This window comes from Rhinichthys klamathensis, unplaced genomic scaffold (genome assembly GCF_029890125.1).
Source record: "Rhinichthys klamathensis goyatoka isolate OS25496 unplaced genomic scaffold, OSU_Roscu_1.1 h1tg000144l_1, whole genome shotgun sequence".
In the NCBI taxonomy this organism is placed as follows: Eukaryota; Metazoa; Chordata; class Actinopteri; order Cypriniformes; family Leuciscidae; genus Rhinichthys; species Rhinichthys klamathensis.
In genome coordinates, this window is record NW_026606679.1 from 640,612 (window position 1) to 665,506 (window position 24,895).

The window sequence follows — 24,895 nt, forward strand, 5'->3', positions numbered from 1 at the left end:
ATATTTTTTAATAAAATAAATAAAATAAAAATACTTTGAGATGTGATGGAAATGAAAAATTACAGTTCAAACAACACACACACAAATATATATATATATATATATATATATATATATATATATATATATATATATATAAATAACTGATCAAATATATATTTATATATATTAACATTTTATTAGTTAAATTGTTTAAAAAAATTATATATGTGTGTGTGTGTGTGTGTGTGTAAGTTTCGAGAGAGTGTCTGTGAGTGAGAGTTTGTGCATTTGCGTGAGTGAGTGAGTGAGTGTGTGTGTGTGTGTGTGTGTGTGTGTGTGTGTATGAGTGAGTGAGAGACCTTGTGTGTATATGTGTGTGTGTGAGAGAATTGTAAACACACATACATTATATATATATATAAAAACGTGTGAGAGAGTGAGAGCGTGTGAGTTTGTGTAAGTTTTGAGAGAGTGTGTGTGAGTGAGAGTGTGTATTTGCGTGAGTGAGTGAGTGAGTGAGTGAGTGTGTGTGTGTGTGTGTGTGTGAGAGAGAGAGTGTATGAATGATTGAGAGCTTGTGTGTATGTGTGAGTGTGTGTGTGAGAGAATTGTAAACACACACATACATTACATATATATAAAAAACTGATTATATATATATATATAATATATATATATATATTTATATATTAGGATGTTATCAGTTTCGTGTGTGCGCGTGTGTGTGTGTGTGTGTGTGTGTGTGTGTGTGTGTGTGTGTGCACATGCAGGTGTGAGAGTGAGTGTGTAAGTTTGTGTGAGTGAGAGAGTGTGTGTGTGTGAGTGAGTGAGTGAGTTTGTGTGTATGTGAGTTTGTGTGTATGTGTGCGAGAGTGAGAGTGTGTGTGTGTGTGTGTGTGTGTGGGGGGGGGGGGGGTTATTTGAACTGTCATTTTTCTGAATCCAGATAATTTCCACCACATCTCAAAGTATGTATTTGGTATTTATTATTTAGTTTATTTAAATAAATTAATGAGAATGTGAAAAGTGTGTTATTTAGGACCACAAGCCATGGTGAAGTACTGAATTTATGAGAAAAATTAATTCTGCTTGTTTCATGAATGAAGCCCACTGCCGTTCTCTCCATCATCACGAATGACAGATTCACACACACACACACACACACACACTTACTTCACAGTGCAGCACGCAAGACACTCTCTCATCCGCCCAATACATACACATTTTCCCACTTGCCTTTTTAACTACAGCCTAAATCTGTATGCCCTGGACCTCGATGTAACTCTGACGCCTTCGAAATAGTAAAGGCCGATAAATAAATAAAAAGCTAGATTTGGAAATGAATCATGCTTTAAAAATATTCAATCTCTGCTCTAAGTTTAACAAAGCCACCGAGAGCAACACAAACAGAGAGAAAGAGAATCCATGTGTATGTGAGAGATGTGTTTGAATGTGTGTCTTTAGGGGCTCACAGGTTAAAGACCACCATTACTGTGTGTTTAGGGCCAAGAAAGATGAGCTGTTACCTTGTGATCGTCTCCTGTTTCTACCATGATCTCGAATTAAATCGAGGTGGTCCATCCAATAACAAGTGGCCATTTATTTTTCAGAAAGGCCCCATTGTTCTGTTCTCCAAAAAGTTTGCAATGAACAAAGTAGCACATTCCCCCAATTCGTCCACTTTAATTACCCTATAAGAGTCTTGTATAAAGCCATTGAATGGACTGTAGTGTTGATTAAAGCTCATGACTGGGTGTGGAGTTCTGTATGCCTCTCGGTCACTCCCGTGCGCTCTGACCCGGGACCCACCAGCACGTGCTCTAGGTGGACCAGGGGGCGAGAGGTCAAGATGCACAGTCCGCTTTACATCATAGAAGGATACAGCAGCGGCAGAATCTCTGGCGGCTCCCGCCCACCGATGGAGGCGGAGTCACGGGTGCAAAGTAGGCGTGAACTTTAATGTTGGGCAAGTGAGTCTAAAGATGGAAAAAAGAAACAAAGTGCATAAAAAAAGAAGCTCGCTAGCATATGATATATCATACGGATTACTCACAAAAACACAATATAATTTATAATTAAACATGAACATCAGTGCATTTTGAGATGATCAGCACAGGCTGATGTGTTGTGTGAGCTCCCTCTTGTGTTCATTACGAAATCTACAGACAGCATTGTCAATGGATCATCAACTAATTAATGTTGTCTAATACTTTTCATTGATTTTAATACAATAACTGTGTGTATTGTCTAAAATACAACTGTAATTGTGTATTGTCTAAAATGCAACTGCTTAAAATAAATGGTTATTTTAAGTTACAAAATGTGTGCAATTGTTTAATCTTACAATTTAATTTAGTTGTTACAACAACCTTTGAAATATATATAGATATAGATATAGAAATGTATTACACTACCGTTAAAAAGTTTGGGGACCGTACGGTTTCTTTGAAAAGAAACTAATACTTTTATACGGTAAGGTCCAAAAGTGACAGTAAAACACAAATTTTGTAATGTTATAAAATATTTCCATTTCAAATAAATGCTGTTCTTTTGAACTTTCTATTCAAAGAATCCAGAAAAGAAATTATATTGAGCAGCACAACTGTTTTTTTGTTTTGTTTTTACAATTACATTTATGCATTGGGCAGACAGTTTATCCAAGGCAAGTTTTCAGTAAGATTTTTGTTTTGTTTTGTTTTTTATAAATAAATACTTTTATTCAATAAGGATGCATTAAATTGATCACAAATTACAGTAAAGACATTTATAACAAAAGATTTATATTTCAAATAAATGCTGTTCTATTTAATTCTACTAAAAGAATCCTGAAAAATCATGGTTTCCACAAAAATTAAGCATCAAAAATGTTGATTGATAAGAAATCTTTCTGGAGCAGCAAATCTTCATATTAGAATGATTTCTGAAGGATCATGTGACACTGAACACTGGAGTAATGATGCTGAAAATTCAGTTCTCGTCACAGAAAAATATTTAAAAACAGTTATTTTAATTTGGATTAATATTTCACAATAGTAGTTATTTTCTGTATTTTTACTGTGAGCATAAGACGTGGAACCTTATTTCAGATTTCAAGATGCATCACATCATCGAAGAACAAAATCTAATCAGAGCAATTATTTACACTTGTAATATCTTTAGAACCCATTTAAACCAATTCATACATTTCTTGAACCATACCAAGAACTGCAAATCAAACCTAAATCTATACATATCCCAAACTAGTTTTATTTTAGTATCCATAAGATAAGAAACAACAAACCGCTGTGTTTTACCTCTCACTGCAGAAGGAAAAAAAGGTCTCACCCTCAAGCGTTTGATGCCGGCGCGGGTGATCTGTTGACAGTCGTACAGCTCGATGCGGTCCAGGCTGTGACAGGTTTTCAGATGCTCTAACGAAGCATCTGTAATGAGCGGGCAGTTGTCGAGCTCCACCACCTCCAGTCGGTCATGAGCACAGGGTCCACTGCCCAGCTGCCTGATGCCATCATCAGTGATCAGCTCACAGTGGGACAAACTCTGAAACATCAACGACAACAAGAAATACATAAACAAGCCCATGACACCCAAGCAATGTTTCAGCAATTATTAGTATTAATTACATATTCTGATTAATTGCAATTAATCACATATATAAATAGCAGCTGAGAAAAGCCCTCAAATGAAAATTAGACATTGTGACATTATTTTGGCAGATTTAAAAAAAAATATTAAAGGGATAGTTCACTTTGAAATTCATTTTTAATATGTTTTAGCTTACCTCAAGGGCATCCAAGATGTAGGTGTCTTTGTTTCCGCAGTAGTTTCAATTTTGATATTTTTAGGTCAAACCGTTCTTGTCTGTCAGTCATATAATGCAGGTCTATGGTCACCACCTCAAAGAGCATGCACAGAGAAGTCCAAATTAAACATGATTTAATGACTCGTAAATGTAAGTACACATTGATAGCCTAAGACACGAAACGAGCGGTTTGTGTGAGAAAACTAACAGTATTTATATCGTTTTTAGCTCTTGTGAACACAGCCACGTCCAAGTGATCTGACGGCGCCGGCGGTTCGGTCTTTTCCGGCAAGCGCCGGAAGTGATCTCTCGCGCGTGTGCGTCACTCATTGTTTACACAGAACAGAGATTGTAGGTAAGACGACTAATTAAAATGGTACTAATTTGCGCTTATCCGGGATGTTTAAACCGTCGTAAGAGAAAACAGTTAAAAAATAATAATAATAAAACAATTGCATGAGTGACGAACACGGGCGAGAGATCACTTCCGGCGCTTGCCGGAAAAGACCGAAGCGCCGGCGCCCTCAGATCACTTGGACTGTGGTTACAAGAGGTAAAAACGATTTAAATACTGTTCGTTTTCTCACACAAACCGCTCGTTTCGTGTCTTAGGCCATCAATGTGTACTTACATTTACGAGTCATTAAATCATGTTTAATTTGGACTTCTCTGTGCATGCTCTTTGAGGTGGTGACCATAGACCTGCATTATATGACTGACAGACAAGAACGGTTTGACCTAAAAATATCAAAACTGAAACTACTGAGGAAACAAAGACACCTACATCTTGGATGCCCTTGAGGTAAGCTAAAACATACCAAAAATTTATTTCAAAGTGAACTACCCCTTTAACACATTAAATTGACACCACTAAAATACAAATGTATATTTTTTTTATTGTAAATTTTGTTTTTAACCCTTACCAGAACCTGGAGTCGAGGGCAGTGTATAGATAGCTGGATGAGCGTTCCATCTGTTATCTATGGAGAAAGAGGAAACGTTATAACATTTATAACATTTTATAGAGCGTTTATAGAGCACTTTGCATGCAATAATAAATAAATAAATAAATACAATTATAAATATTCATGCTAACTGCATTCATTGATAATCAACAAAAGAGCAAATAGCATTAGGAACTATACTCCCTTTTCATTGTCAGACAATATAAGACAAATAACTGCAATCACACAGTCAATGTCTATAATAAAAAAAAAATTGGGATCTAGGGAGTCCTCTAGTGGTAATTAGCACAACAAAACTCAAGTTATAAACAATGATTATAAAAACTAAAATGTATAATTAGAAGATACATTAAGGCTTACAATTTAACCTTCAAATAAACAAACTACTCTGCTCTGATTGGTCAGACGGCCAGTCTGTTGTGATTGGTCCACCACTTACAGCGCATGTGGAAAGTATCTGAGTTTCAGCTCCGGATCTTCCTCAGCACTTGATACACACAGTAATACTTTAAATGAGTCCACCCTCCAAGATTACTTTTATAAACATGAACCTCGTCTGAGGTCTAGTTTTAAGTATAATTCTACTGAAGTGATGGTGCTTTATGTAACGTTATCTAGTGTAAGTGATAAATCCTGTTTGACATGCGTACTGGCTAGTGGCTACTAAACAGCCCACCGAAGAATTTGCTGATTTTCAATTGGAATCAGTACTGGCTGCAGATGAAGTCTTAATTGTTGGTGATTTTAATATACATGTAGATACTGAAAAAGATGCACTGGGATTGGCATTAGACAACACGTGTCAGGAGGACCCACGCATAGTCGTAATCATACTTTATATCGAATATTGTCACATGGAATCGATGTTGACGCCGTTGGAATTCTGCAGCAGAGCGATGACATCTCAGATCATTAACAAACTCCCTGTTACAAACATGGTAGAACTATCACTTGTACCACCAAATCATAATCACACCGTGTTTGTTCGCTGGCTTAGAGGAGAAGAGTTATCATCAGCAAAAGTGATTGATCACTTCAATTGAGGGTTTTATCAAATGTTATATTCTTAATGTAGAATTAATACAAATTTAAATCATGTATGTAACAACATTTTAACATTTTGTAATCATGTATTTTCATGCCAACCCATTCTGACTCACCTGTACACACTCTTCTAAATCCATCTTTTCTAGTTCATGACAATTCTGTAAAATAAGAGGAAATGATGCGCTTGATTTCTGTTGTTAGAAGCTCCAGAGGTTCAGCACAGATGGAGGTTTGTGCTTGTCAGATCGTTTACTCACCCGTGCTAGTGAGGTGAAGCCTACATCTGTAAGCTGAGAGCAGCGAGCCACCTCTAATATTCTACAGACACAAAAATATCAATGGATAAAAATTGGTTAATTGCATGCAAATGCATGGGTTTGATTATGTGTGTGTGTGTTATGTACCTGAGACGAGGGCAGTTTTGGCCCAAGGCATTGAGAATAGCATCTGTGATGTTTGCACAGCCAGACACACACAAAGACTGCAGCCGATGGCACCCGCGACAGATGGTTATAAGACCTTCATCTGTGATCTGCTGCTCGATTCACACACAGAGATATACCTAGATGAGGAAACCATCCCATCCAGTGTATGAGAGAATGTGAATGTGTGAGTCTTACTGAACACGTCTGCAAATTGAGTGTGACCAGTTCTGGACAATGTGCTCCAATATGCTTTAATGCTTCGTCTTCCAACTATAAAGAGAGAAAACATAAAAGAGAGACAGATAATGTGCAACTAAACGATTGATCGGATTTAAAGAGACAGTACTCCCGTCATCATTTACTCACCCTCGTGTTGTGTCAAACCCATATGTTTTTACATAGAATACAAAATGTGGAGATTCAGTGACAACAAATCAATGACAACAATTACCATAAAAGTCTTCTAAAGATATATGATAGCATATGGACTATGTTCTTCTATTTCTCTTTGTTTCTTTTGTTCTTTTTGTCCTTGTCAGGTTATTATTGCATGAAATAGGAAGTTCCACTGTTGATAACCATGGTTAATCTAGACGTTAAAACATGAACCATATTTTCACATGTTAGTTGATGAATAATCTTTCGTTTTTTGTAAACACTGTAGCCCGTTTGCTTAACTTGTGCCGTGCGTCAACCAATGCCATGAGTTCGGGTCAAGACTATATTATTTTTGTAATATTTTGAACCTTTTATTTTATCTTTCATTTGAATTTTATTCATTTTGTTATGTGCTTTTGTCATTTTTATTAGTTTTTGTTGTTTAATTAATTTCTACATAGCTTTCATTTTTATTTCAGTTTTAGAAATTTCAGTACTTAAATTTTAATTCAAGGTTTATTTTACTTTTTAATTTGATTTTATTTATATATATTTACAGTTTATTTTAATTTGTTGAAATAATTTAGTTTTTAACAATTTTGTTATGTACTTTTTTTATATATAGCTTTATTTTTTATTTCCAATTTGAGAGTTTTAGCAATTTTAGTACTTCACCTTGAACTTATTTCAGTTAGTTGCCAAGGCAAAAGGTTTTGTTCGTTAGCATGAACTAAAATTAATAAATGCTGTAGAAGAATTGTTCATTGTTAGTCCATGTTAATTTCAACATTTACTAATGTGTTATTAAAATCAAAAGATGCATTTGTTAACATTAGTTAATGCACTATGAATTAACAAACAATGAACCAATATTTCCACCAACATAAACAAAGATGAATTAATAAAAATAAATTGCTCATTATTAATTCATATTAGCTAATGCATTAACTAATGTTAACAAAAGATACCTTAGACCTGTAGACCTTACAAGTGTTACATTTAGATTTTATTTTAGCTTTAGTTCAATTCAAAATGCTACAAGTGGCTTTAAATAACACAGAAAAGGGCTGAAGGATGATGTGAAAGTCCAGTATCACCTGTGTGCAGCCCTTGAGGAACAAGCCTTTGAGTCCTGGACAACATCTCACAAGTGCCTGTATGCCGTCTTTGGTCACCTGATCACACCACGAGATGTTCAACTGCTCTAGCAAAGGACAGCCCTCGCTACAATGACACACAGAGAGACGTTTAGCCCTAGAGAAGCATTCTGCATAACCAGCAAGTGTGTGTGTCTGCGACCTCTGACCTCAGAGCTTTGAGGGACAGGTTCGTGATTGAGGTGCAGGACGCAAGATCCAAGTGCTTCAGTTTGGGACAAAATTTACTCAAGCTGTTACAGGTACTGCAAAAAGAAAGACAGAAGTTCAATGGAGATCAAAAAGCACTTTCACACTCACACACTCTCACACACACACACACACCTGTCAGTGATCTTGGTGCAGCCATTGAGGCTGAGCAGCTCAATATTTCTGCAGTTCTGGGCAAACGTTCTACGAGAGAAAGGAAATTTTACATGATTAAACTTTAAACAAAGCTTGAATTTCCCTCCAATGTCTTTAGTCCATATGTGATGTCTTTCAGAATGGAAAGCATTCCTAAACTCATTCTTATTAAAGAGGCAATCTACTTTCTTGACAGGTCTTAAAGTCAGCATGAAATGGCATGAAAGTTGAAATAGTCTTTTCTTCCTTATCGTGACGTATATCTGAGTGTAACGGCTTCTCATACAAGAAAACATGAAGGGCGGGACTTGATTTTGTCCATGGGGTTTTGATTGGATGGTTGTGGTTTACTATTGGTCGATCTCATGTGAGTGACAGGTTGTCCCGCCCCCACGCCAGTAAACGCATCATCAGAGAAGAGAAGAGATGTCGCTGAAAGAGGGAGGGGAAGTTATTTTGATAAAAGATTACAAGGGTACATATGAAGAGTTTGGTTCCAAAACACGATAAACGCCATTTAAAAAAAAAAACGAGTTACTGCAAAAATCAGTATTGTATCTGGTTGGTATTGAAAAGTCAATGTTTAATTTTAAGTAAAATGCGATATCCGCCGTGTTATTCTGTCATGTTTTCTCCCTTTCTTTCCAAACCGCGACAAACGCCAGTCTCCCTTCTCTGCAGAATGCGATATATCCGCTCTCAACCAATCACAACGCACCATTCCACGCAATGTAAACAGTAACGGCAGCGTCTTAAATACACCCGGCTTCCTAGTTTTTCTTATCTATTTTGTACTTTTCGATCAACAAACAAACAAACAAAAAAAGAATAATTTTGACGGCATTGATGAACCTGTGGTTGTTTGCGGTGGGTAAGAAACGTAAGGCATCGAAATCGAATCATTTACGTGAGGAGATTAAGAAGATGAGGCACTCGGGAGGAGGAAAAATGTTTTCAATCTTCTTTACAGTTCTTAATAAAAATATTATACTATTAAACTTACGTTGTTGTGTATGTTCAACAGTTTCAATATGAAAAAAAAAAACTTTTATATTGATTCAATGGATTAATTGCATTTTGATTTAAAAAAAAAAAAACATGGATTTATTGCATTTTGGGGAAAAAAATAATCCGTTTTTATAATAAATCTTTGAAAATCAAAACCTGGATTTAATTTTTGTTTGTTATTATGACCTACAAATGCAATGTGAAAGTTTGAAACAGAAAATAGTGGTTTTCATCTTTTTACTTTCTTGGTAAAGAAAACACATTTTTACTCAAATTAATCTAAATGGATTTATTGCGTTTTGGAACCAAACTCTTCATATATAAAATAAAAAAAAGAATGATGTGCACGGATAAATTATTTAGAATAAAACTGCAATATTCCATCAAAAAAATACAAATTTTCGTTTTTGATTTCATGGGGACTTTTAGGCTTATTCACATAAAGGGCAAAATGACAAAGTGAACCGAAATGGTTTTTTGCTCTAAAACTATTAACAAAAGGTTTGCATGCATGAAACATCACACATTATGCAAACATCCTGTAAGCCATTTTAGCAGTTTTATATTAAAATGATTGACAGGCAAAAGCGTTTCTGATTGGTTGGCCTTTTCTGCTTTAGAGTTGACACAGGCCCTGTTTAAACCGGGTATTAAGATGCGTTTTGGTCATTCGGATCACAAGTAGACGAGGAAGACAGCCCTCGTTTACACCAGGTATTTTAATCTATCTCTTTTGTCCACTTTTTTAATCACTTCTGTCCTGATTTCTTCAAGGGGAGGGTCTATGGCCATAGGCGCTCTGTCAGATCTTTCTATCTAATGGATGAAATAACCTTGTGCAATTTACATTCGATCGCGCCCGGAGACAACGGAAGAACATAAGGAGAGCAGCAGCAGACACAAGACCAGCCAAACACTGTGAGTGTGTGTTAGAAATCAGGAACGGTGAGAAAACATTGTGCTTGGTACGTTTGTCGTCTTCAAACCAAACTTGGGTCTCAAGACGAAAAAAGTGAAATCCCGTCTGGCTAGCGCGCTTCCCATTATGTTTAAGCATTAGGTCACTAGGCAGAGAGTAGACAGTTTTTTTTTTTGTGGCTGTTCAAACACATTTGATCACATTAGCGTTAACTCTACGAAATCAATCCTGTCCAATGCGTTTTTGCCTACGTCTGGAAGTGGTCGAAAGTGGAACAGCTCAAAATATTTTGAACCCGTTTACACCTGTATTTAGCGTCGTCCACTTGTGATCTAATCGACCAAAACTCATCTTGATTCCAGATGTAAACAGAGCCACAAAGACAGGTGGGCTTTCTCACAACCCCTATTCTAATTCAATGATATCTGTGTTAGGTAGTAGGGACATTTAATCACTCGCACCAACTTCAAAATAAAACTCAACAATTTCCCTGAGATTGCATGAACTGATCAAATGTATTCACTACCGTTTAAAAGTTTGGGGTCTGTATGATTTTATAATGTTTTTGAAAGAAGATTCGGTAACACTTTACAATAAGGTTCATTAGTTAACAATAGTTAATGTATTAAAGGGACAGTTCACTCAAACATTTCAATTACCCCATGATTTACTCACCCTCAAGTCATCCAAGGTGTACATGACTTTCTTCTTTCAGACGAATACAATGTCCTGGCTCTTCCAAGCGTTATAATGGCAGTGATTGGCTGTTTCTGTTTTGAAGTCCATCAAAGTGCATCCATCCATGATAAAAGTGCTCCACACGGCTCCGGGGGGTTATTAAAGGCCTTCTGAAGCCAAGCGATGTGTTTGTGTAAGAAAAATATCCATATTTAAAACTTTATCAAGTAGAATAACTAGCTTCCGGCCAAACGAACATACGGATTCCACTTAAAGCCCCGTTCACACCGCCAGCGACACGCAGCGACAAAGCGACACGATCCCATTCATTTCAATGGAGCGCTGGCGACATCCGGCGACACGAGCGACAGTGACCGTTGGCGACAGAATGTGGGCGTGTCAAGCGACAAGAGACAAAAGTTGAGAATTTTCAACTTTATGCAAATGAGAAGCGATTTTCGCGAGCGAGAACCAATAGGAAAGAAGACTTTCAGTGGAGCTCACGTCACCGTCTCGAGTGCAGGCAAGACAGAAGAGTTCAGGGAGATTTCACTGTTTTATATGATTTGACTGTAACCACATACATGGATATAATAAAATGACGAATGGAAAAGAAACTGTCGACAGTCTCAGTGAGTTTAATTCATATACATTTATAGTTTGAGTGTTGTAATTTTATGATGCAAGTTTAGCACTGCAGCAGATCATTTTACAGTTTCCCTGCATTATGTTGACTATTAGGGACAAGAAAATTGATTATTTGTCAAATTCGAATGACGTTTTAGTCATTTATGACAGAATGAGTGAGTTTAATTTGTTGATTGATCGATCGTTAATCTAGTAAATAAATTTAATCCACTGAACAAACACTGCTGTGGTAATATAAAAACACTCTCCCAACAGCATACTGTTTCTTTTGAGCCTAATTCCTAGTCAAATTAAAATGATATAGTTGTATATGTCACTTCTGATGGTATTTTGTGTAGATATATGGCCAGACGTGCAGTCAACCAATAACATTAGAGCGACAGCACTACGAACGCCCACAAGCGGCTTCACAGTACAGAGACAAGCGACATGTAGCGACAAAATCGCTGGCGGTGTGAACGGGGCTTAAGTCTAAGCGCAACTTATGCGAGTAATGCGACGCACTGCTGATATTTACGCTACGCCATGACACACTACGCTACTTCCGACGTCACAAGTTGCCCTTTAGGTGTAAGTAGACTGCGTATGGACGTTTCGCCGGAAGCTATCATTTTACTTTGTAACGTGTTAAAGCTGCCGTCGGCAACATTTTTTGATCAAATTCAGTGAAATCGACACTATAATCCGACAGAACAACATAAATAAAGTGGTTTTAGAAAAAACCCGAGCTTCTAACTCCACCTGGAGCTTTTGTTTTGCAAAAATCCACAGCTCCCGGATCATCGGGTCCAATCAGCGCAGTGAGATCTGACTGTCAATCACAGATCGGGCACACGCCACCCCTCACGCACGTTACAGTCACATGCACACGCCTGAAGTTCGCGCAGTAACGAAGAGTGATGGCGGATGTATCTCACTTTCAAAAAACTAACAAATCAAGTAAGCTCATTTAGAGTATAAATGACGTTAGCAATTGCAATCTATCTGTAGATTAGCCAGGACAGCATACCTCCAAATACTCCATGGTGTTGATGGATGCTGATGAGACGGGCGCGTTCACAGATAACCTGGTGCACACGCACTAACGAGCACAAACTCGGTGGGAGGGTATCCGTTGATAGTGGGGGAGGCGCATGAGAGTTGCAAACATTCAAAATTTTGAAAGTCCACTCAATCTGCCAGACTTGCCGACTGCAGCTTTAAATATGAATATTTTTCTTACACAAACTTATCCCTGGCTTCAGAAGGCCTTCATTAACCCCCCGGAGCCGTGTGGAGATCGTTTATCACGGATAGATGCACTTTTATGGACTTCAAAACAGAAACGGCCATTCACTGCCATTATAAAGCTTGGAAGAGTCAGGACATTTTTTATTATAACTCCGATAGTATTCGTCTCAAAGAAGAAAATCATATACACCTAGGATGGCTTGAGGGTGAGTAAATCATGGGGTAATTTTCACTTTTGGGTGAACTATCCCTTTAACTAAAATGACTTAACAATGAGCAATACATTTGTTACTGTATTGGTTCATCTTTGTTAATGTTAGTTAATAAAAAGACAGCGGTTCATTGTATTAGTAAATGTTGAAATTAATATTAACTAAGATTAATAAATGCTGTAGAAGTATTGTTCATTCTTAGTTCATGTTAACTAAGGTAGTTAACTAATGTTAACTAATGAACGTTATTGTAAAGTGTTACCGAAGTTTCTTATGCTCAACAAGGCTGCAATTAGAGCTGCACGATTCTGGAGAAATTGAGAATCACGTTTTTTTTAATTAAAATAGAGAACACGATTATTACACGATTCTAAACAGCCAACTAAACAAAATAACATGCAATTTACTAGAGGTTCTGACAAAATGTTAATTGCTGCAGTGTATTTAAAAAATATTGAATTAACTTTGAAGCAAGTCGGTTTGAATGAATGATTCAACGACTCGCTCATAAAGACCTCACTTGTTTCATTACTGGATGAATTAGCGCTTTTGAATTAATCTCTTGAATAAATTATTTAATGACAAATACAATTTAAGTCACTTGTCGCCATCTACCAGTGTAACGGTGTGATTAATACAATCTTTACTTGAAGCGTCAAGTTACTTTTTAAAAAGGTGATTTACTCTATTTTGATTGCTACCGCAGACATCAGTGTTGATATACGAACTATAGACTTTTATTACTGAGATCATCTGAATTATTCGATGATTCTGTCTGGTTGAAAAGACTGTTTGTAAAGCTGTTTCACACCTATCCGAAACAACTGCTCTCTCTGGCTCAGCGGCAGCACCAGAACAGCATTTATTTGAAATAGAAATATTTTGTAACAAATGTAAATGTAAAAGAACACTTACAAATGGGTCTTTAAGAATGAATATTCATCTTTTTGCTGTGAAAATGTGCTCATAAAGCATTCATCTGCTACCTCTTTCTTACCTGAGCGCACTATCTCCGACTCCGAGACATCCTCTAAGACTCAACTTCCTTAGGAAGCCTCCACACCGCTTTGAGATGTTCTCCACCACACGACCCTATACATGAAGAGATCTGTTAGCCACCTTCATATTAAAGGGTTAGTTCACCCAAAAATGAAAATTATGTCATTACTGACTCACCCTCATGTCGTTCCAAGCCCGTGAGACCTCCGTTCATCTTCGGAACACAGTTTAAGATATTTTAGATTTAGTCCGAGAGCTTTCTGTCCCTCCATTGAAAATGTATGTACGGTATACTGTCCTTGTCCAGAAAGGAAATAAAGACATCATCAAAGTAGTCCATGTGACATCAGTGGGTTAGTTAGAATGTTTTGAAGCATCGAAAATACATTTTGGTCCAAAAATAACAAAAACTACGACTTTATTCAGCATTGTATTGTCTTCCGGTTCTGTTGTGGATCCGCGTTCAGTGACGCTGCTGACGTGTTATTAGTGCGCCCGAGCTTCGTTTACAGTCTGAGGGAGACGCACGCTGTAAACAAAACAATCTTCGCAAACATGTCTAAGGACTTCCACACAGAGGAAGACTTGCATTTTTTTGCCCAGCCATATTTATTTGAACCCGAATACACGGACGCACCAGACACACGTCAGCAGCGTCTTACGTCAGCAGCGTCACTGAACGCGGATCCACAACAGAACCGGAAGACAATACAATGCTGAATAAAGTCGTAGTTTTTGTTATTTTTGGACCAAAATGTATTTTCGATGCTTCAAAACATTCTAACTAACCCACTGATGTCACATGGACTACTTTGATGATGTCTGTATTTCCTTTCTGGACAAGGACAGTATACCGTACTTACATTTTCAATGGAGGGACAGAAAGCTCTCGGACTAAATCTAAAATATCTTAAACTGTGTTCCGAGATGAACGGAGGTCTTACGGGCTTGGAACGACATGAGGGTGAGTCATTAATGACATCATTTTCATTTCTGGGTGAACTAACCCTTTAAATAACATCTGAAATTGCTTGTATTTTAATAGCTAAAAGAAAATGTTGACTTCATCTGTCAAAAAAAAAAAAACGTCTGTCTACTCACCTCAATGTCTCTCTGGAAGTCAAAGAGGTCAATGCGCTGCCAGTTACTGCCATCCAGGGCTAACAGGTTCCATGACTGAGACAAAGAGAGCAAGTGAGAAACGGAAAGTCAATAATCATAGCAGGCAAGCAACATACAGTATAATTCACAAAATACTGTTTTACTGGAGGGCTCATGAAATGAACAAATGTCAAAATAGACACTTAATGTGCCACAAAACACCAGTCTAATCTATAAAGTCCCTAGACTAAATCACACTTACTCGTGAGACTTGTGCGCAGCGGCAAAGTGTGACTACATCTAGAAATGAGAAGATTCTGTGGGGGAAAAAGAGAAGAGAACATCAAAACCATTAGCAAACATCATTAACAAATAGTTCAGTCATTATTTATATGCTATAAAAACAGCAAAGATGAGGAAACATGATGGAGATGGAGATGATTAATACTATTAACAAAAAGAGATGATTTAAATAAGCAAATGAAGCAGGAAGAAAGAGAAGTATCGGATGGGTTTCACACCAACCGTAACAGCAGTTCCTTCGGCAGCTTCTTGTTAATAACAGCCTCGTCGTTATTGGAGAACATCTGAGGAGAGAGAAAGACAGTCATTTATAAAACTGTGCGTCTTGCGAGTTCAAAGGTCAATGCAGAGGCTTAGGTTTTATAACAAAGTTCTTTAAGGCATTACACAAGCTTCAAATTAAGTTTATATTTTAAGTTCATACAAAGATATGCAATACCAGAGAATGAAATATTATGAATGCATGAAAACTATTTTACAGAAATAACTTTCATGTTACCCAAACGCTGTTTACGGTGTCAAGAATTACTCCTAAAACATGCCTAAGTGCCAGTGTTGTTTTAGTACTATTTATATACTATTATGTTATTTATTCAAATTTTTATTTAGTTTATATCTTTATATTTTCTGTTAATTTTCATTGCAGTTTAGGTCCTTTTGTTTTTAGCAATTTTGTTATGTGCTGTTGTCATTTGTATTATTTATTATTATTTTGTTTTGGTAACACTTTACAATAAGATTCCATTTGTTACCATTAGTTTGTTCATTAGTTTATATGAATCCTATGATATGAATCCTATTGATATGATACTAACAATAAAAAACTTATACAGCATTTATGAATCTTAATTTCAACATTTACTAATACATTATTAAAATCAAAAGTTGTATCTGTATTGTTCATAATGTAAATGCATTAACTAATATCAATAACTAATGAGACCTTATTGTCAAGAGTTATCAATATTAATTCATATTACTAACACTTTACAATATAAGGTCTCAGTTGTTAACATAACTAACCAGAACTAAAAATGTGCAATTCATGTATTACTGTATTTATTCATCTCTGTTAATGTTACTTAATAAAAATAGTCATTCATTGTTCATGTTAGCTCACAGTGCACTAACTAATGTTAACAAATGCAACTTTTGATTTTAATGCATTTGTAAATGTTGAATTTAATATGAACTAAATGCTGTAGAAGTATTTTTCATAGTTAGTAGTTAACTAATAAAAGCTTATTGTAAAGTGTTACCAATTATATTAAACTGTATGTATGCATGTATATGCAAGTTTTTTTAAACGTTAACAAAAATGAATAAATAATTAACATATTTCAGTTTTAGCAATTGTAGTACTTCACTTAAACTTATTTCAGTTAATTGCAAGGCAACAAATCTAATTTTCATTTAATTAAAATTTCAATTACTGAAAATGACTTTTAATAGTTTTAGTCATGAGATGAGTCCTCAAAAAGGACTTTATTTGACCACATATTTCCCCTTAACGTTGCCTTGTAAGGTTTCTTGAACTCTCTCTCCCTCTCTGACCTTTAGAATTGTAACGATCTCTTGCAAAGTTTGTTTGTGCTTCCTCAATCCCACACAAAGCCTTCACACATTCTCTTTTCTAGCTCATGGTAACACTAACAGCAGGAGGAATACCTAAGAGCAGTCCCGGTTTATCTAGACGTAATACTCTCACCACACTCTAGAAAAGTCTGTAAAAATAGGACCCGAAGTACCGTGTTAATAGGAATTGCCCGTATTGAATTTCACCCATATTTTACGCATTGTGTTGTACGGTTAAAGGAAATGTCTGTGTTGTACGGTTAAAGGAAATGTCCATAAACTTGACAGACAATGTCCAATTTTCCTTCATTCTGTCATTTAATTGGCAGTAGTGCCGAATGCATTTTAACATTGAAACAATTAAACAGACTAAATTATTCTGAAAAATAAATTTTATCCCAAACTTAAAAAAGTTGAAATTTAGTCGTATAGGCTTTGACTGTGTGCCGAACATACTAGAAATGAACACCAGAGGTCGTAACTTGGTTTCATCCAACCACAAAAGCTTTTTTCCAAATGGTAACAAGAGAAACAGATTGTCTTTCTGAATAATTCAGACCAGACCGGATGTTCCTTCTTTCTTTTTTTTTGGAGAAGTGACGACCTCACATCCAAAAATAGTGGAGCGCACATAAATTGTTCTGTGTGCACTGGGAATTCCTTTGTAAAAACATGAACACACTGATTTCTATTTCTATCAGTCTGGGATCAAAGTGATTCACTAATCAACAATGAAACCAGCCAGGAAAACCAGTGTCCAATCCCATAAGAATCATCTCTAATAATCAAAAATTGAAGTTTTCGTTCACCCAAAATCATTCAAAATCAAAAGTTACTTGCCCCTTTTCTTCTAAAAGAATGTTAAAATGTTTTTAATACAATGAAAAAGAATGAGTCCTACAACATAAAAGTATAACGTATGACTCGTGCATCATATTTCAACTCTTCTGAAGCCAAATGATAACATTTCAGTTGTTATTCTCTACACACACTCTGAAATCTCACATTCAAACCTGGCAACTCAAGACACACTGTTGCTGGTTTGATGTCAATGCTTTAGAATATATCATGTGTAAGGAACAATTCACATCAAGGGTGATAATAATAACTGAAGTTTTAATAATATGAGAATAGGAAAGTCCACACTAGTACAGATAACAACACGAGCGATATCATTGGAATCACTCTCAGAACTATTGAGTTCAATGATTCAATCACATGCTTTTTTGAGCTTCACGACCCCAAAGTTTGTTTCCTTTCATTATAAGGGGGTCATATAGGTTTAGAACGACATGTGGGCGAGTGAATGATGCCAGAACTTTCATTTTTGGGTGAACTATGCCTTTAAAGCACCGACTCAGCTGAGAGAGAAACAATATGTTAGATAGCTTACAGGTATTCTTTATCACAAACTCTCAGTTGTGTTGTTCCTCTTTCTTTTCACCCATCCATTCTCTTTCCATTTGTTTGTTTGTTTAAGGATGAGCCATGTGACGTGCAGACTGTTACAAACCAGGAATGATTGATCCCTTGTTTCCAGCTCATCAGAAACACTCTATATCGCCGGATGACTTTTCTCATGACCAGCTCCCTTTTATATGTACATGTCTCCTTCAATTGTGGGCGAATCTCTCAAAGATGTGTGTGGGTAATACTGTAATACCAAATAAAAATTAAATATAGTAATTCTGAAGTGTATTATATATTTAGTTTATCATTTTACTGAGAAAATAGTAATTTGTCTCCCTATACTCATAATTTAATGAGAATAATAATCATTAAGAATATACAAAGTACAAATAAAATGTCTAGAGTATATATTTCATCCCATAACAAAAAAAAGAAAATTAAAATTTACTTATATATATATATATATATATATATATATAGCCATTTATATATGTTTGCTTTTATATATATATACCTTGTTTTAAAGCTACATAGCACAAAGTGTTTTATATGTATACAATTATACTACAGCATAATCAGTTATTAATATTTTACTGGATCTCTCATATTTTTGCATGTCTTTATAATTTCTTTGTCTTTATAATTTAATTATTTTGTTACAGTAGGTGTTGTTAATAAGAGTTTGTAAAGCAGCTACTCCTTTTATTTTGTTTCCAGGTTTTCTGAATATAGTAGTAATTTCAATATACAGTAATCTGCTACTGAGTACAGCTCAGCTACTGCACGACACTTCTTGTTATCTCCTCTGTCATATTACGTAGCTTATCATGACAAAAAAAAAGTGACTTCCTGGTTTACATGTAATGCAACACAGTTTCTTGCTCTCTGATTCGCTGGCTATACATTCTGTTGACACATAGGCTAAACAACCCCAAAAACAGTAAGATTTAGGTCAACACTGACTGAGTAGCCAGGTTACCACTGGTACAATAAGGAAATTGTAATATGGCTGCACTCCTTTTACCGTTACAATAGCCAAATGCAACTAAATATGTATGTGAAGTCAAAACCAGTCCACCAGCTGACGCTATATCCATGTTTTCTGACAATATCGCAACAATCAAGGAGCCAAGCATAATATGAGCTGTCAGTTATTTGTAAAGATCACTCTCATGCTGCTCTCTCCAAAACAATGTCCAGATAATCACTCTGATCCTAAAAAAAGAAACAGGCTTAAGCTGGCAACAATGCATCGCTGCTTAAAGACTGATTACATTCATGCCTTTGCAATATACCGAGATTAGGTCTAGTACCTTTACAAACATTTACTATAGTTGTCACAGTTTCCACTTAAATGGCATGGTTGTAATGTCTAATAATGAAGTGTTATGGGTCTTTTAAAAAAATATAAGTAACATTAAAATGTCAGAATGCATGACATTTTAGGCATTTGAATTATTGCATCACAAAGGAAAACTTAATGTTTATTTTATCGTTCACAGTCACATTACTTTTGCTATAGAGGACAATAGTAAATGTTACAGAGATGCATTGCCACTTTCATTATGTTATCATAAGTAAAAAATTAAAATGGCATAGCCTACAAAAGTTGATTTGGAGGTAATGTAACACCGTGGCTTTGGAAGATTGTTCACCGTTTATAGATAGTTAAGTAATTGTGGTTAAAACTGGATACCATCGTAAATTTGCGGTAATCTTATTAGGGTATTGTTACTATTATCTTTAGTAACTTGGCTACAATGTTTCACTGTGACATTGCCTGACTGCCCAGAGTGCATGTCTGTGTGTGTCTGATCTTTAAAAGCAACCATAGACATAAACCCCCGATTAAAGCATCAATACCATGTGTCTCAACATTACGGCTGTGTTTCAAAACCTAGTGAGCTCCCTATCTAGACAGCATCACAGGCGCCCAAAACTGCAACACGAGCCTATGAAGTCCCGAAAATGCAGTCTAGGTAGTCAACTCACTAAGTTTTGAGACACACCCGATGTAAACACAGTTATAACTTGTTTAAACACGGCTGATCTTGAGTCTTCAAGAGGAACAACAAACTAAATGTTTGCGTAACCCGGCCCAACTGCTTTCTGTGGTGATGAGTTGTGATACGCGATGTGTTTTATCGCGTAAAGGCCCGTGTATATATCCAGCTTTTGTTTTGGCCGGCTGCTTTTCCCCACTCCAGCCTGCTGTGGGCCTACCAGCATTATCCGTCTCCTATAATCTCAGCTAACCAGTTTAATTCATAAAAACCATCGAAGCCTACATCGCAACCTACTGTTGCTTCGCGTAAATAAGCGAGACATTTTAAAGCACCTTTTGAGCCACACTAAGCTTTAATCAATGGTTGTGTTTATACAATTCGACACAAAGTAGGCTAGATTTTACAAGAGGAACAAATATATAGCTACTTAAAAGGGATATAATGATGGATTTGATGCTGCCTTTGGTCAACATACATTAATGAATGTGTTTTATAGACTGTCAAGCGATTAGAAGAACTGAACTCGCATTTGATTGCGGAAGCTCGGCCTCTTCTACTGCAATAACACTTATAATCCTACATTATTTCAGGCGTTTAGGAATAAAAACGCAAGACAATTAACATCGACAAGTCAATCTAGAAATAAACAGTGACTACTCGCCTCAAAGCGACTCCGAGAGACGCCGTTCACCTCCTTACCCATCCCGAACACTATAAAGTCGGTAAACCGGAGAGGAAAGCGCGTCCGGTTAATAAAAGGACGCAGATGTGTCGGTGCCGCTGGGTTCCGTCGAGCTCATGCCGTATTTCACTTCATTTCTTCGGGTTTGTATATGGCGAAGATGCAGAAGAGCCCCAGTGGTTGAAGTATGAACAAATCAAGCTTATCTCCTGTTGTGTTGCGGATCACCCCCTCCCCTTTACCATGACAGTTTCCCCATCTGCAAACTACTATTAACTTATTGTTTATAAATATTGCAGTGGTATCTGTCCATAAGAATCTGCCAGTCTGCATTAATATTTAATACTTTAAAGCTATGTGTAATGATGTGGTGACCGTAGTAAAAGTAGTAATTGTCTATGGACAATGTTCATGGTATTTAAGGTCGAATATAACTACTTTATGATATAATATTACCCGTTTTTTTCGTTCTCATATTACCAAACTGGTAATATTATATATTTTATTTAAAAAACAAATATGTGAGCTTTAGATTAATTCAATGTATTATAGTTCTACTCAGAAAGTTAGTTTGTTTGGTGTTCTGAGGAAATACAAATATTTGTGCGGATCAATGTGTGCAAACTACTTGGAAAAAGTGCAATAGTTTATCGTAATGTTGTATGGAAAGTTTACAGACTGTGAATCATTTGTTTTCATGTTATTGTTATGCTCGTTTCCGGGTTGGGTGCGTCAGCTCCTCTTTTAGCGGTCTTAGCCAATAAAAACACAAAGATGGCCTTCGTCATTTGACGTAATCGTGGTGGTAACACGAGGCAGCGTTTTCCCAAACAAATGAAACCAAATGGTACCAAATGGTTGAGCACCGCGGTTTACACATTAGCTTAAGAAAAAGAAAAAATGCATGTAAAATATATATTTACTATTAATTATATTATATTCATAATTATCTTTCCTTACTTTTTACAATTTAGTTATTTTTGCAGAACTGTAAACAACTATAGGCCTATATGCATGAATATAACGTTTCCTGATAAAAACAAAACAATAGAAACCCTTGTAAATTTGTAATGGTTTAAATGATTATAATGGAATTGTATTGGTTTTAATGGGAACTGTAACGGTCCCTGTGGGTCTCTATTGGTGACATGTTAAAACAATTAAATACTAATGGAATATTGCCCAAAACACATTACAGGACAAGGGTGTCCGATCTGTGTAACAAAACCAGCCCAAAGGCCAATCAAAAATAGCCCCTAACAAGCCGAGTGACCCTGTACAAATTTTAAAACTCAACAAATGCCACTCCCAAACCTAAAATACGTATTTTACAATCACTCTTATGCGTTATACACAATTTAATCTTGAAAATCACTAGTAATCATAAACAGTGTTTTGGGAGCTCCAATGCTTTCTCACAAAATTCATAATCTAGCACAATTGTATCATTGGTAGAATGTATAATATTTCAATAGATGCATTTCAGTGAATTACAATTAGGCTACAATTATGTCAAACCTTTAAACCGCTGGGGGGAAAATCAACATGTGAGCCATTCCACCGAAAGGGTGACATTTCTGTTCCCATGGACATTATATGTATAAAATTGTATGAAAATTAAAAAATACATTTTATTATTAAGCAAAATGTCATGCACATTAAGCTAACTACAAATTTAAAATGTATAATTAAAAACATTAATAAAAACTACATAGAACACTAAAAAATAGCATTTTCTGCATGTCCACACTCTATATCTCTAAACTTTACCATGAAATATAATGATTTTTTTTGCATTGTTGTGTGACTTTATATCCAATCTGCTTTAAAATGAAAAAAACAACATTTGATCTAATATTTTAGATAAAATACACATTTTAGTCATGTCCCCGGGTTTTCACTCAGTCCTGTTACACATCCCCCCTCTGAAAAACGTAGAATATTCCACAAGACACATTTTCAACAGTAAGTTGCATCATCTGGATCTTCTGAAGGCAATGGGGCGACCATAAGTAAGTCCTCTCATTTTAATTTCTGTATATTTGATGAAATTGTAACTATGACTGAGAAGGTCAATCTCAACATACGGTCCTGTTACCTAAACTTTTTCTTAGATTTAAATTTTTTATTTTAAAAATATTAACTTTTGGTAAGGCACTAGAAATGGCTCAGTGTCCTCATGCTATCTATGCATCTATGCCTCATGCATCTATGCTATGTGGCCATATGCCATGTATTTGATAACTTTTTGCTTAAAAACTCAATCCTGTTACTTTCAGTCCTGTTACTATTTTTTTCTTTTTCTAAATAAAATAAAATTAAACCACTATTTTTATTAGTTTTGTTTGGCCCATAATTTATACAATTATTTAATAAATTAAATTAAAAAAAGATATATATAAACTTGAGGCTTCGGTCTTCTTTAAAATGAAAAAATGGCTTTGTGTTTTTTATTAAAATAGACCTTGCCTTAATAGTGATTTTATTGTCACAAATATCAATTTTTTGAACATATAACCAACAATTTCTTTAAAATAAACACTTTCTTGTGGGGAAAACAAAGGAATTAATTGACATGCTTTTAAACTTGCTTTTTAAATGGCACATGATTTTCGGTAACAGGATTGAGAAAACATGCGCCCATCTTCAGCTTAAACCTTGTAATTGCCTGAGATTGACCAATACACATTTTAAATAGTTAAATATGTGTAGTAATAGATTCAATGTTGAAAAAGATAAAAAATTAAGTTTAATTTTGAAGAGTTACAACAAGCAAATGTCACCCATTCGGTGGAATGGCCCATGTAGCAATAGTTTACAAATAGCCCAATTCTGCGGGAAAAAAGCTGCCAACTTGGCAAAACTGCCACTGAAACCATTAGGTGATGGTTTTAATGGTTAACGCTTTGATGGTTCATCATTTTTGTAATGGTATTTCATTCATTGGAACGTCTGTGATGGTTTCTATTGTTTTATTCAGAAGGGTGGTAAAATGAAATGCTCTATTAAACTGAAATCTTGCCCATCTCCTACATTTTATTTCAGACACAAGTTTTTCCCCCCATATTGACTGCATACCACTTCTTGATGGTCAGTACATGTACTAACCATCCTAAAGTCACTAATCTCTGATATGTTTAAACCCAAATCAACAAGAAATGCTGCCAATAAAGACTTCAAGGTATGTTTTTAGAGAAAGAGTTATGGCACCTGTGTTCTAGGAATGAACAATCATAAAGTGTTTTCATGCCATCATTTACAAAACTAAGAAAAGTATCATTAAGGAATGTCCCTTATTAATACAAACTCTTTGACACACACACACACACACAAATTGGGCTTCCATGTTTTATATTGATTTTTATGCTGTACAAGTATATTTTATCTTCTAACCCTAAACCCATCACAGAAATCTTTCAGCATTTTTTTTACATTTTCAAAAAACATCATTGATTTATAAGCTGTTTTCCTCATGGGGACATGCAAACAATGTCCCCACAAGAACAAGGATAGAACAAATATATTTTGGATATTGCCATCTTTGTGGGGACATTTTGTACCCATATTGTAGGGTTTACCACGCACACACACAGACACACAGACACACACACACCCACTTGCTTACAAATAATAGCTTTGTACAGGTATATGTAGACTAATATGTAGGCCTATGTAAAATATGTAATAGCAATGTATGAAGTGATCATTATCACATCAGATTTTGCTTTATAAATGTAACAGCCTTTAAAATTATTGTAATCACTGTTGGAGACGTGGACTCGCACTCTGACGTCATCTATGCGCGACGTTAACAAATACCGAGCTTTTTGGAAAATATACGGATAACTACAGCAAATTGATCAACTGTTATTTAACTACAACACGGAAACTGCGAACTGGGCATACATTCGCCTTTGATGAATGCTTACGAAGGTGAAATTATACTGCACTTAATGTATTTGTTACACAAGGCTAATATAACCATAGTTGTTGCAAAATTACATTTATTTAACAGCATATTAGCCC

General features: G+C 35.8%; 1 protein-coding gene across 1 annotated transcript; it reads right to left on the minus strand.

The window, feature by feature from the left end:
* Positions 1–1,562: 1,562 nt before the first annotated feature.
* fbxl20 (F-box and leucine-rich repeat protein 20) lies at positions 1,563–21,109 on the minus strand. Its single transcript, XM_056257779.1, has 15 exons — positions 20,849–21,109; positions 15,419–15,480; positions 15,156–15,210; positions 14,894–14,968; positions 13,791–13,885; positions 8,078–8,146; positions 7,903–7,998; positions 7,694–7,820; positions 6,414–6,488; positions 6,198–6,328; positions 6,051–6,111; positions 5,907–5,951; positions 4,705–4,761; positions 3,307–3,519; positions 1,563–1,958 (listed from the first exon to the last, which is right to left on the minus strand). The coding sequence occupies exons 1-15, from the start codon at positions 20,888–20,890 to the stop codon at positions 1,851–1,853; spliced, it is 1,311 nt and encodes a 436-aa protein (XP_056113754.1). The 5' UTR covers positions 20,891–21,109; the 3' UTR covers positions 1,563–1,850.
* Positions 21,110–24,895: the final 3,786 nt, after the last annotated feature.